Below are 14574 nucleotides of genomic sequence, written 5' to 3'. Positions count from 1 at the left end.
CTTACCTCACCATAATTGACTCTCCCCTAGTCATGACAGTTATGCCGGTGGAATCATGGTAGTATCGGTCACCTGGAGTGGATGGAGGTGACCACATCTACTGTATTTGTAACAGCCACCAAACCATGGATCAACTTGCAAGTTTACTGAAGTAACCACTGGTGATACCAAAAGATTGCTAAGAACAGGGCTGCCCTTCAGATATTCTCTCAGCCAGCCAGCCAAAGCAAAGTTGCTGTGCTTTATATAGACTCGAGTGACAAAATTTTGTAGCTATACTGAATCCATATGCAGAAGACATCCTCTCCCCAGGACCCCTCTCAGAAGTGCACAGGGTCCCGAACAACCATAAATTATGTAAGAACGGTCTCATGCACACGCACACTCATGCCCTCCTGGGCACAGAAAGACCCTCACCTGCAAGGAAGGTCCACCTTGCTGACGATTTCTATCTCTCTGTACTTCAGAGAATTAATTGTTTGGGTTAGAACCAAAGGTTTAAGAACCCCCTTATACCTTTCCTTCTGCTAGAGCAGTGAAAGACTGGGGTTAAATTAAGTGGGAATGGACAATGAAAAGGTACAAGGATGCTTTAGCTGGAGTTTCCTAGTGATCTCCAATTACACTATCCTCTCAGTGCTGTTTAAATTTGGTGTCACTTATACCAGGGGACAGCTGACTCAGGATGAGGGAATGCAAATTCTGCCTCTTGACCATGCAGCCACTGAAGCCTTTACTTCTTCAGCCTGAGAAAAATGATAAGTGATCTGAAGATGAGTAACCAAATCCACCCTTCATGTAACTCCATACTATGTAAAACAACTTACCAAAGGTATATATTTAATGTTGAGGTTTGGAAAGATTGGGAAAAAATAATACCTACATTGTAAAGACAGAAGTGATTTTTTAAATTATATTTTAACTCTAGAGAAAGACAAGACAAGAACTTTTTTGGATATAGTCCAATTTGAGAAAAAGAGTATTCTGAGTTGCCCTGTGGTCTGTGAAATATGATGTAGATTTGTTTGATATTTGGGAAATTTGAGTAAACAGGCTCTGTAAGAGGCAGTTGGTTTCATTTCTAACTTGCAAATATTTGCTTTTCTCCATGTACATGACTGTGTATGGCTACCAATCATATACTGACACTGGCCTAGATCCTTAGCTGAAGTAAATCAGCATGTCTGCCCCTTGACAAGCACACGATGGTCCTCTCACTGACTAGCAGAGACATGGCAGTACATCAGATACGTGAAATGAAACAATCCCAGGAAATAAGGAATGGGTTGGTGGATGTGATAATGCTGGTCTGCCACATAACTTCAGCTAATCTTGATTTTATAATGATGCACGTATATCTACAGGAATCCACATATACAGATCCCATCTGTATATGCTGGGATATTTAAAGACAGGCTCAATTATCCAACCCCCCCTGAAATATCACCCAGCTCAGAGCCCCCAGATTTGTATGAAATAAACCATGAGCTATCTGAAACCTTGATTATCTGATGCCTTTTGTGACATCCAGATAATCAGGGTTACTCAGTGCATTCATTCTCAGGATCTAACCTTCTCTTCTGCTGCTTGGACCTGCTATTGGGGTGTCTAGACTTTCTGTGGCTATTTGTGGATTCCCACCATGATCTACTAGTTCATCTGGCCACTGGGAGGAGCCATCCACTTGCTCCCTGTCCAGCTCAGGGCTCTGTACTGAGTCTGGCACGGATTCAAAAGCACTATTCTCCTCTTCCTCGTCATCCTGAGAGGAAAAGACCGTGCTCTCAGAAATCTTTGCACTGTCAACAGAGGAGAAGCGGGTATGGCTGGAGAAGCGATTGTTACTGTCATAGCAGGAGGTGCTGTAGCAAGAGGTGCTGTAACAGGAAGTACTGTAGCAGGAGGTACTATAGCAGGAGGGGCTGTAGCAAGAGGTGTCGCACGCCTCACATTCATTGTCACCATTGGGTCTGGAGCTTGACTCGCTCTCGCTTCCTGTCCTGAGGTGTTCCCCATCCAACAGCCCATCATTTAAGTCAGAGAGTTGCTCATCCAAGGTCCCAGGAGGCACTGTGCACTGGCTGAAGTTCTCTTCGGCCTCATTTTCTGGAGGAGGCTCTGCTGCCATTGTCTCACTCTCACTGACTGTCTCCTTCTGCAACACCTCCTTGACTGTGGACTCTTCATCATTCTCCCCACCATTGCCAGCATCTTGCTCTTCTTCCCCATCACTGCTCATCTGTGCTGAGGGCAGGCTGTGGAGCAGGTTGTGGATTCGTATATAGTGAGTGCGAGGGGTCTCTGGCTCACCACAAGCTGAAGCTATAACTGTCTCAAGTTCAGACACAGGCAGGGAGCATGGCCTTGTTTTCCTCTTTGCTGTGGGCCTCAGCTGTAGCTTGCCGTCTTCCTTCTCTAGGGCTGAAGCCCCTTCTTCTTCCTGACTCTTTTCTAGGTCTTTGTCAGCATACACATCTGCACTCACCTCACTGACATCTAAAGTTTCTGTGCTGTTCAATACTCCATCATCTCCCCGAGTACCAGAATTGACTTTGCTATTTTCCCCAACTTCAGTCTCAGGAGGAGACACGCAAGCCAGCAGACCCAGCTGCTCTGTGAGGTCCGTAGCACTTAAAGAAGGCAGCACTTTTCCTTGGATGGATTCCAAGGGCTCAGAAACTGGCACAGCATCAACCTCCCCATCTCCTGCTAGCTCTTCATGTACGTTGTTCTGGTTGACTTCCCTGGGTGGTTTGACAGCCCCTGGGCTATCAATATTGTTCACACTGTATCCATTTAGCTCTTCTGGAGCTGTATTTTCTGAGGTCACTGTGTTGATGCATGGAGGCTCACCGAGGCTTTCCTCTGTGGGGTTGTTCACAGGGCATTCCTGGAGGTCAGCTGGCTCAGGATCTGCACTAATGGAGACTTCTTCATCATCTGTATGGGACAGGAAAAGAAATTACTTACTCTTTTAACACAAAGTGTTGACTAACCAGAAGCTTGGCTGTGAGGACAGAGGCATACACAGCAATCTGAGAAAATTAAAAGCATTAATTAGAGAGTGAAATGAGTGCGTAAATGAAGAAAGTCTGTTTTTGTGCTAGGCAGCCTTTGTGCAGTAGATTTAACAATCTTACTTATGGTGGTAATGTGTATGTACATACTGCCTTCCTGCAACATAACCTGAAGGTAACAGCTTTCCTGAAACTCCCCTTTAAGCCAATGGGCATAGGAAGGACTATCATGGTATTGACAAGGATGCCTTCCCTGATGCTTTAATTACATTTTTCTTGTCATGCAGAAGCTGACAAGATTTTACAACAGAGAATTTAACAAATTGCTTTTCAACCCCCTGAAATCTGGAAACTTTTTCTTTGATATGATTTCCTCCCAGATGCCAGACAACCTGGGCTTTGTGATTCCAACCACCAGCCAAAAGAAAGAAAACATGTTTTTCCAGTAAGGGGCAGGCTGCAATTTCCTAGTACTAATGCAGCTGTTGCCTTGACAGAGCACACCTGAAACAGCATGACTTTAGAGAAGAAAAAAGCCCCTGAGCAACAGTATTGAAATTTTCACACAAAACCAAGGTTCAAACTGACACCATCATGACTGAAGGAGAACAATACATTTTCTTTTACTTTTTTTTTTTTAAATTAACCATAGTCAAAATGAGGAAGTCATTTTTTCATTTTTACTTATAAAGTGCTCAAATGTCGATGACTCAAACAAATAACAGCCCACCAAGCACTTCCTCAGGGCAGATGATAGAGAAGCAGATAGTTCCTTAGTTTTTCACCCTCTTCTGTCCAGTGACATGGGAGACTACATGAAGCAGTAAAGAACAGGAGGACACAGTAGCAGCTGTACAGTAAGGGGAAGTAGGGAAGAAATTGTAACTGAGGATGCATTCTGTGAACAGGAGACTCTATGCAGTTTCCTTTGCTCATGATTGTACCTTAAGTCCCAAAGCTGCCAGGAAAGAATTCAGACTTCTGAGGAGAAATGAATGCAAAGCCAGAAGAGAGCTAGAAAAAGGGTGCATTAGGATTAAGAATTACCTGGATGAATGGAAGAAGTTATCTCAAATCTGAACTGCAGCTGGCCGCTGACATGATCTGTAGGAAGCCTGCGACCAAGAGTGTAGCTTACAACCCTGTCCCTGAAAGAAAACAAATACTGTCACAATAGACTATAACCTACCAAATGTCTACTGTCCATAGATAAAGCTGCTGTGTCCTACAAAAATACGTAATGAATTTCAGAGTCTATTCAATCCAGCCATGAGGGCATGTTGACTTGCATACAAAAGAACAAATGGCAGAGAAGGAGAGGACAATGTCTTCAATTACAATGGAGCAGCTGAGTCAGTGATTCATACAGGCTTCTGGGATACACAAGCACATATGTATATACAGAGAGAGAATGGTGGAAATGGAACTTCTGCAGCATAGGCATGGGAATATCAACATGGGAAGCAAACTCCCACTTCAGCTATTGTAACAAGACCTCCTTGCTGACCTGATCATACCTACCCTTATGCAGAATCTCACATTTCTATATTTCTTTCTCTTCATCATCTGCATAAAATTCAGCTTTCCTGTACTTTCTTTCAAAATTCTGGACAGATCAGTCCCCACTTACCACCTTCTCTTTTCAAGCTAGTTGAACAACTACTCTTCATCTCTTTCCACCCCTCTTACCTCTATGAAGCTGAAATATCAGGAGAACACCTTCCTGACAAGGTTGATCAATGACTCCATTCTGTCCTTGTGCAGGTCCCTCCCTTTGCCACACTTCATCCACCCCTCAGAACAGAATGAAACTACAGAAGAGATTAACTTCCCCATTGCTCAAAATGAGGCTGAATTAGTGTTTGCAAAGCATTTTTTAAATGCAGAGGGTTCACTGAATAGTAATATTTATATATCCTTTAAAGAAACATAGTCCCCAATTGGGCCCAATATATTTACTAGGGTAGTTTCACTTGCATTGGAAACTCACATAAATGAGATGATCTAAAGGTTTGTGCACAATTTTCCTGAATTTGTGGGTTCTCATTCAGTTTGCCTGAGATTTAAAAGCCACTGTGGTATTAAAACTAAGCCAGATCTAGGTACAGGCTGGAGGCACTGCTCTTGGCAAAGTATGTCCTTAGATAGACAGTGTTTTCCACGAGGAAGTAAAATAGGAAGATATAATCAGATGATGATGACGCATCTTTCCACATTGAAGGAATTCAATGATATCAGTTACAAAGCTCTACTTTCCCCAAGCTGTTCTTTTCCATCTGGTTTCTAAAAAGCCACTCCATCTTCCCTATTTGAGAAATAGGGATGTAGTTTAGTCCCTTCTGGTAGATTCAGCTGTCAAAATCACAGCCAGTTTCTGAAACAGCTGTTCAAAAACGCTTCCAACAAGCCCAGCATCCTGCTGTTCAGCTGAACTGAGATCCAATTTTCAGAAATGCCTTCCTGGCAACTGCATCATCTATGCTCTCTTCAGTAGCTTACTCTTTCTCTCCCTGCTCCTGAAGGTCTAAACCTTAAAGTTCAGAGCAAACTTTTTGGCTTTGTCAGCAAGCTATCTATCCATCTCAAATTGGAGTATGTTACTTTTGCTGCACACATCTTCCCTGGACATTCTTATAATGGGCATGCAGGGCAGGGCTGCTAATCGGAACTGGATACTCCTTGGCAGCAGGGGAGGGTCAGAAAGATCTGGTTACAACACGATACATACATTTCTATAGTGTTTCCACTGTCTAAAGGGAGGAAGGAACAGATCTGGCAAGATTTTAGCCCAGTTAATTCTCTGAAACATGAAAATAGCCTGTTGATAACACTTAGAACAATGTTTAAATTGAAAATATCGCACTCTCCAGATTCGTGTCCAGGATACACAGAAAACCTTTCTTAAATGCCAGTTCTCATGTTTCAATGCAGCATATAAGATTATACAGAGAAATCACTGGTTGGCCTATAGTCCTATAAATTCTAATTAAGGCTAACATTGTTCATCAGGCAACTCTCAGTTTAATAATGCCCACGCAACATCATTATACACCTCTAATGATATATCACCAGGAACTTCAAACTGGCAGCACACTCCTTAAACAACTTAAAGTATGAGCAGCAAAATTACCCTATGGCATGTCTTTCCAGGAGGCGCTGAACTGGCATAGAGAGTTTTCCCAGGAAACGCTTGATGATCGGTCGGCTCTTTGCAAATTTGTCTTTAACTTCTATTTCCAGGACATCCGTGGGCAGGGAGACAAAGCTGAACTGCTGCAATAAAAGAAAAGTACAGAACATGAAGCTGGTGCCTAAGCCACAACATACTCCTGCATCTGATCAGCCTGTGGGAGTCTCTGGCTCTTTCACAGAACAGAAACAGGCCTTGGAACCCAGTGCATAGGCCTGTAAATAAAAATAGCTTGGCCTCAAAGCAATCAAGTGAAAACATCCTATAGGTACTGTGTAACACTGCAGAATCAGGCTTGGAGAATGCAAGAATTTCAGATATTCATGTCATATTAGCAAGCAAAGGCTTGTCTATGATAAGAAGAGTGTATCTATGTGATCTAATGAACTCTGCCCTAGCAGCGATTACTGATCTAAATGCAATTGGCCAGATGTTTTTTTTTCCTTTTTTCCACACAAGTTCTAAATACTTTAAATATCTGTATGTAAATGCAACAAAATTGGGAGCCTGGAGAAATGTTTAATCAGCATTTTCTTCCTCTAGACTGGCTATTTGTGACAACTCAGCTGTGCAGCACACCTCAGCTATTGAGTAGTGGGGAACTAATGAAGTGAACGACAGCTGATCACAGTTTTTAGATACATATTGAAATCTCCCCCACTCTCATCTCTGCCCTAACTTAGAAGGGAACAGTCTGAAAATATTGTTTATCTGTATCAATCTCCTGATGTAGTTCACAATATGATCCCACATAGCTAAACCAGAAGGTAAGCCATGGCACAGGCTTAAATAACCAGTGATACCAGGGAAGATAGGAATGGCAAGATCAAAAACCAGTGCTGTCACTAGATGCTTTGAAACATGTCAACAGCTGATCTGGTCTTAAGAACATCTGTTTTTACTTACATGTAGTGTTTCAGCAAGCTTTTTAGAGAATGTGTGCATGCAAACCTCTGGAAGAAACAAGGAGGGTGGTATTTTAGGTTTTAATTGGAATGAATTCCGCATGTATGGATTCCAAGCATTGAGCATTAAAGCAACTGAAGATATAGCGATGTCCCCATAGGGAAAGCACAGCTTGTTACTTAGGGATAACAGTAAAAAGCAGATATATTAGTTGCTTATCCTTGCTTGCTCCTAGATTGCCTAAATTCAGTACAGACCATGAGCTGGTGACATGACTCACTGAATGCTTTTATCGAAATGGATCTGTTACCACAAAGATGTTATCAAAGAAAAAGAAGGACCTCTCTGCTGTGGCATGCAGAAGTAGGATATCTGTAAGACTGCTGTTTGTCTAGCTGAAAAGTCAGTGCTGAACTGGAAGCTGACTTCTGTATTAAGTGAATACTGAGATAGATGAAAGGGTTTTCTAGCTTTCCTGCTGCCAGAAATATTCTTCACAATGCAGTAATGCTCCGGGTTATTGAGGTCTGGAGTTAAGCCCTAAATTGTCGTTATTCAATTTTCAGAAATGCTGAATTTGAACAGCTTCATGTGCAACTAACATGAGCAGGATATTCTGTTAAATAGGTCCTGCAAATAAGGAAAGAAATAAACAATCACAGAAATACAATTCAAATAACCTCCAAAGCATTATTTTCTTCACATTTTCTACACCTCTGCAGCATACTACTAAAGAGTCTAAACCCTACAAAAGGGGGAACATTATTTTCTCATGTATCTTGAACATTGCCTTATTAAAATAAGCTATATTACCGTTACAGTAGGGGTATCTTGGGTAACTGCCCATTCATGACACAAACAAGGAAAGCAGAAGACATTCATTTAACTGAATGAGGTTACTTTAATGTAATGTAATTTGTCCATTACAATGTTGTTGACATCTATATTGCAGAATGATTTCTGTGAGGTAGAGCATGCTCACATACACAGCTAGAGACTGAACTGTCCATAAGTGGATATAAAAGTTAAGTTAATGAACTGTACTTTCCTCTATTACTGATATTTTGTCTTGTGGAACAACTCTTGAAGTAAATTAGAACTTGCCTGCACATTTGTTTCTGTAATATCAGGTGGAGCCAAGCCTGGTGGCTCCCTTTTTGCACAAGAAATGCACTGACATTTTCTAGAGCACCTGTCAACAACCGAGCTGAGGGGACACATGGAGCACACTGTGTTGGAATCAACCAGAGGAAATGTCTGTTGTTTCCTCAGAAAGCTGTACCTCTTAGGCATACAAAAACAGTGATATTTCATATAATCTGTAAATTCAAACTCTGTTCTGATTTGATTACTTGCCAACCACACTGCACTTGGGGATATACGAGACTGGCCTGGAACCAGCTTCTGGTCCATGATCACAGTTCCCAAGCACTTCCTCTAAAACAGTGTTCTGATACTTTCAAGCCATGTCTTGAAAGAACAATTAAGCCTTTAACACCCGAGATGTCCTGTGGCAGAGCTCAAAGGATTTACTGTTTGGAAACTAATTTGCAATTTGAGATTGAAAATGAACTCAGATAAATGGATTGGGAAACAGTAACATAGTGATAATTTTACATAATTTGGTTTTCCACTATCTAAACACTTGCTCCCACTGCTCCCATATAGTTTAGTTCATAATGGACAGCATTTTCCAGAGGCAGTCCCTGAATGTGGATGACCCATGCTTAGGCCATTCACCTTGAAGAGCCTCAAGTAATCCTTGGTTTGCAGAACACACTGGCCACTTGTACTTTGAAAAACCCAGCAAAACAGCCAGGTTTTAGAACTCAAAAACTGACAAATTCATTTTCAAAAGTCACCAATCACTTTTGAAAATATGCAAGTTATTGTGATATTTTAAGAACAGACCATCCTCTTTGGAGGTGGAATCAAATCCCTATTAAACTCTATTTTCTCTCTCTTCACTTTCTTTTCTGAGAAGTGACAGCCCCTGTACCTTAGCCATAAAATGTTGTCTTTTGCACTGTTCAATGCTTGGCACTCATGTGTCTGGAAGAAAATGAAACCTGCATTTCATTACCTTCTCTAAAATGTGAGCACATTTCTGAATGAAACAGAGGACCTTGTTACACAGGACATGAAAAAGGCTAAAGTGCTGTTCTTTGCCTCAGTCTTTACCAGCAAGATCAGCTTTTAGGAATCCTGGGTCCCAGAGACCAGGAGGAAAAGCTGACACAAGGAATATTTACCCTTGGTGGAAGAGGATCAGGTCAGGGAATCCTTACACAAGCTGGGCATACTTATGTCCATGGTCCTGATGAGATGTCCACAAGTTCTGAGGGAGTTGGATAATGTCATTGCAAGGCTACTCTCTCTTATTTTTCATCAATCATGGCAACTGAGAGAAATGCATGAAAACTAGAGGAAGTCAAATGTCACTCCTATCTTGTAGAAGGGCAACAAGGAGGAGCTGGAAAATTATAGTTGAATCATCTAATCTGGAAACTGTTTCCAGGAACATAAAGAACAAGAAGATCATCAGTAGTCATCCGTGTGAATTCACCAAAGCGAATTCATACTTGGATAACCTGATAAACTTTTATGAGCAGCTCGGTAGACCAGAGGAGAGCAGTGGATATTGTCTATTGGACTTCAGTAAGATCTTTGACACACTCTCTCATAAGATCCTCATATGCTAATGAATTGGGTGGATGGTAGACAGTGAGGTGGATTGAAAACTGTCTGGACAGCCGGGTCCAGAGGATGGTGACCAGTGGCACAAAGCTTAGATGGAGGCCAGGAACCAGCAGAGTACCCATGGGATCAATACTGAGTCCAGTCCTGTCTAGAATCTTCATTGACAAAATGGACAATGAGGCTGAGCGTATCCTCAGCAAGTCTGCAGACAATAGGAAAGTGGGAGGAATAGCTGACTCACCAGAGTGTCATGTTGCCATCCAGAGGGACTTTGACGTGTTGGTGAAATGGGCTAACAGAAACCTCATGCAGTTCAACAAGGAGAAGTGCAAAGTCCTGCATCTGGGATGGAACACTGCCAGGCACCAGAACATGCTGAGGCCACCCAGCTGGAGAACAGCTGAGCAGAAAAGGACCTGGGGGTCCTGGTGGACACCAAGCTGAACACGAGGCACCAATGGTATCCTGGGCTGCATTAGGCAAAGTATTGCCAGCAGGTCAAGGGAGGGAATCCCTCCTCTCTACTCAACACTGGGAAGAACACGCTTGGAATAATGTGTCCAGCTGTGGACTCCACAGTATAAGACAGATATAAACATACTGGAGAAAGTCCAACAAAGGGCCACAAAGATGACTAAGAGACCAAGCATTTCTCCTGTGAGGAAAGGCTGAGAGATCTGGGACTGTCCATCCTAGATGTCCTAGTTGGATCAGATGACTTCCAGAGGTCCTTTCCAATCTCAAACCTTCTGTGATTCTGTGAATATATATTTTCGTACCAGCTCTGAAAAGAAAATTGGAAAGATTCTCTTCCTCATTTGAGTACAGAACTGGTAAGATACAATTACATTTTGGTTAACAGATTTGAAATAAAGACTCGTTGAAAACACATGGAAATAACAGGGAAGGAAAAGGTTGATGTTATGAAGACTTTGTAAGAGTCTCATAGGATGGCAGAAAATGATCTCCTCTTCCAGTAACAGCAGAAAGCAGTTTACCCTAATAAAAGCTAACAATATCGATATTTTATCTGTACCACACAGATTCCTGACAGGTTGTTTTTTCCTTTTTTTTTTTTCTTTTTTTTTGCTGAGACTCTGGGAGAAAGCTTACCTCCTGTGTAAGAAGGGACAGGCAACCCGGGGAGAGTACAAGGATGCTGCTAGCATGCACAGGGGGAAAATGAGAAAGGCTAAAGCCCAGCATGAACTCAACCTGGCCACTGTCATAAAGGACAACCAAAAAAAAGTTTTTACAAACATATTAACAGTAAGAGGAGGGCCAAGGAGAATCTCCATCCTTTACTGGGTGCAGTAGGGAACATGACCACTGGGGATAAGGAAAAGGCTGAGATTCTCAATACGTTCTTTACATCTGTTTTTAATAGTCAGACCAGTTATCCTCAGGGTTCTCAACCTCCTGACCTGGAAATCTGGGGTGGGAGCAGAATAAACACCCCATGATTCAGGTGGAAACAGTTAAGAGACCTGCTGCTTTACTTGGATTGTCACAAGTCCATGGGGCCAGGTGGCACTTCAGCAAAGCCTTTAACACTGTCTCCCACAGCATTCTCCTGAAGAAGCTGGCAGCACATGGCTTGAAGACACTCTTTGCTGGGTAAAGAACTGGCTGGAGGGCCAGGCCCAGAGAGTGGTGGTGAATAGAGTAAAATCCAGCTGGTGACTGGTCATGAGTGGTGCTCCCCAGGGGTCAGCACTGGGGCCCATCCTGCTTAATATCATTATTGATGACTTGGATGAGGGAATTGAGTGCACCCTCAGTAAGTCTGCAGATGGCACCAAGCTGGGGGGAAGTGTCGATCTGCCTGAGGGTAGGAAGGCCCTAGCGAGGGACCTGGACAGCCTGGATTGATGGGCTGAGGCCAGTGGGATGAAGTTCAACAAGTGTCAGGTCCTGCACTTTGGCCACAACAATCCCATGCAAAGGTACAGGCTTGGGGCAGAGTGGCTGAAAAGCTGTGTGAAGGAAAAGGATCTGGGGGCACTGGTCAACACTTGGCTGAACATGAGCCAGCAGTGTGCCCAGGTAGCCAAGAAGGCCAATGGCATCCTGGCTTATATAACAAATAGTGTTGCCAGCAGGACCAGGGAGGTGATTGTCCACCTCCGTTCAGCTCTGATGAAGTTGTACCTTGAGCGCTGGGTTCCGTTTTGGGCCCCTCAGTACAATAAAGATATTGAGGCCCTGAAGCATGTCCAGAGAAGAGCAGCAAAGGCTGGTGGAGGATCTGGAACTAAAGTCTTATGAGGAGCGGCTAAGGGAACTGGGATTGTTTAGCCTGGAGAAGAGGAGGCTCAGGGGAGACCTTATAGCTCTCTGCAACTACCTAAAAGGAGTCTGTGGTGAGGTGGGGGTCAGCCTGTTCTCCCATGTAACTAACAATAGGGCTGGAGGTAATGGCCTCAAGTGGCACCAGGGGAGGTTCAGGTTGAATATTAGGAAGAATTTCCTCTCCCAAAGAGTGGTTAGGCATTGGAAAATATTTCCCAGGGATGTGGTGGAGTCACCATCCCTGGAGGTGTTTAAGGAAAGGGTAGATGTAGTACTTTGGGATATGGTTTAGTGGGCAGTATTGGTGGTAGGTGGACTGTTGGACTTAGAGTTCTTTTCCCACCTTAATAATTCTGTGATTCTGTGGTTCTTTTTTAGGACATTCTGGGATCCCTCAGAAATTTCATTCCTAGAAGAAAACAGATTTGCTCTAGAAACACGAGCAGACTGTCTCCTTCCTTTCCCCATTTGCAACTTCTTCTACAGGCATTTGTCAATATGAGTACTGTTAGAGTCTGAAGATCCAGTAATTATTTTCTAAGTTGTTCCTACGAGTCTGATGATGAACAGTTGGAAAGGACAGACAGGCCCTGTTAACCCCTGACTAAAAGAAATGCTGCACCACTATAGCACACCTTATTAGACACTGGAGAACCTGTACAAGGCACTAGTACTTTTTAAAAAAAAATTTAAAAATGCCCTAGTACAAGGATAAGATTTAATGGGTATTTTCTCTGGCACCAAAAATCAAAAAGTCATAATTAACTATATTCACAGAAATACAGTGAAGGGAGGGAGAGGGGGAAGCAAAAGTGACCCGACGGAGAGACCCACATTAATATACAAACTCTTCTCGGGCTTAACAGACAGTATTGTCAGTTCTGGCTCTGGCCAGCAGAAAATCATTAGGATACTCCTCTAATTTACTCAGATTTTGCACACCTACCTCCTCTATTGACTGTATTCCTGTATTCACTCTCAAAGAGATGCAAATCAGAATCAAAGATACTCAGGATTAGTGGACACATTCAAATTCTCATGCAATCTCAATGACCTAAACATAGATCCGAATTTACACTGCTATCATTATGTTGGAGTAAAATCTGAAGGGAGGACTCAGAGAGCAAGCTGCTTTTAAGTGCTAAGGTTTTTTATTGCTTTTGTTTGTTTGTTTGTTTTTTCTTCCAGACCTAACAGTGATTTTACACATGAAGATAATTCATTTCCTTGACATGAATAGATCTTGTGGGAGTTTTGTGTATGATTTATATATGGTGAAAACTGAAGACACATTCCAAACGCTGACCTGACAGAATATATCTGTAACCATTCATAAGACAATAAAAAACATTTCCAGAGCCTGAGAATAGTTCACATAGAAAGCAAATTGATGATGATGATTAATTCACATGATTTCTTTTCAAAAATAGTATTTGCATGCCTGAATACAGATAGATCGTAGTGATGAGCTCTTAAAAATACTATCAAGAAGGGTGCTAAAATGAAAAGAGTAAGTCCACGAGCACTGATTAGGAAAGTTAAGTGCAAGTGAAGTGCTAAGATCAGACAGTATATTAACTGGTAAAAGGTAGGTAAATTAACACATTGCTGACACAAATTGTTAGGCTCTTGACTTGGAATTGAATATGTGATACAATTAAACAATTTATTTGTGATACTCATCATGTCACATGGACAATATATGCAAAAATAAATCTTAAAAGGCTGCAAATTACTTTTTATGGGTGCAGAAAGATTTAATCATTCAGATGAATATTTCATTAGTGGCTTTTTCATTTCATATACTCTAATGAAACAACTACATCCTCTAGGTACTCACCACTCTCCATCTGTATTATTCTGCTCCCCATTCAAAAATCTCCTGTGCACGTCACTACTGTCCCATATATCATATGAGCAACTGGATAAGTTTGTGGAGAATTCCAGTTTATTAAACTTACTACAGTACTCCTCAATGACAACACAAAATATTGCAGTATCACTAGCACAGGGTACAGAGCTCCACTGCTGCTGAAAGGTAAGAAACCCTAAAAATATTCCTGGAGGGTCTTTGCCCTGGAATTCAGCAGTTCTTACCACAATGTAAGAACCTGTGTGGTACCTTATTCTGGCATAGTACAGTGTTTCTTTTCCTACAGTAAAAAGAGTGCAATAAAACTGTGCTGCTGTTTTAAGATTTCATCCAACTTTTTACACTGAAATTTTTAAAAGTTGGATAGGGCCTTGCATATTGACTTCCTAGATTTTCCCCCGGATATGCTATCTCTATTGGGAAAAAAAAAAAACAACAAAGAATAAAAAAGACCCTTCCCATTTATTTTATGTATTCTACAAAATTCAGAGCTACTGGCTAAGAGACTTGTGAATTTTCTTTCATGGCTTAGATAGTTTTGCAAGATGTCTTTCACTTTATAAATGGCTAATTTCAGCCTTAAGACATTAGAAATT

The 14574-nt window shown here is 42.0% G+C and overlaps 1 protein-coding gene across 4 annotated transcripts in view; it reads right to left on the bottom strand.

The window, feature by feature from the left end:
- HECW1 (HECT, C2 and WW domain containing E3 ubiquitin protein ligase 1) overlaps positions 1–14574 on the bottom strand; it is a 269154-nt gene that overhangs the window by 72630 nt on the left and 181950 nt on the right. For 2 of the 4 annotated variants that reach the window (XM_021387592.1, XM_021387591.1), the window contains 3 exons: positions 6148–6290; positions 4065–4165; positions 1573–2940 (listed from right to left, as the gene is read on the bottom strand). In XM_021387592.1, the coding sequence (XP_021243267.1) occupies positions 1573–2940; positions 4065–4165; positions 6148–6290 (1612 nt within the window). The remainder of the gene's footprint in view (positions 1–1572; positions 2941–4064; positions 4166–6147; positions 6291–14574) is intronic. The other 2 variants (XM_021387593.1, XM_021387594.1) reach the window with 2 other exon arrangements.

Source organism: Numida meleagris, chromosome 2 (genome assembly GCF_002078875.1).
Source record: "Numida meleagris isolate 19003 breed g44 Domestic line chromosome 2, NumMel1.0, whole genome shotgun sequence".
Classification (NCBI taxonomy): domain Eukaryota; kingdom Metazoa; phylum Chordata; class Aves; order Galliformes; family Numididae; genus Numida; species Numida meleagris.
The sequence above is the reverse complement of the archived record's forward strand: the minus strand, read 5'-3'. Positions and strand labels throughout refer to the sequence as shown.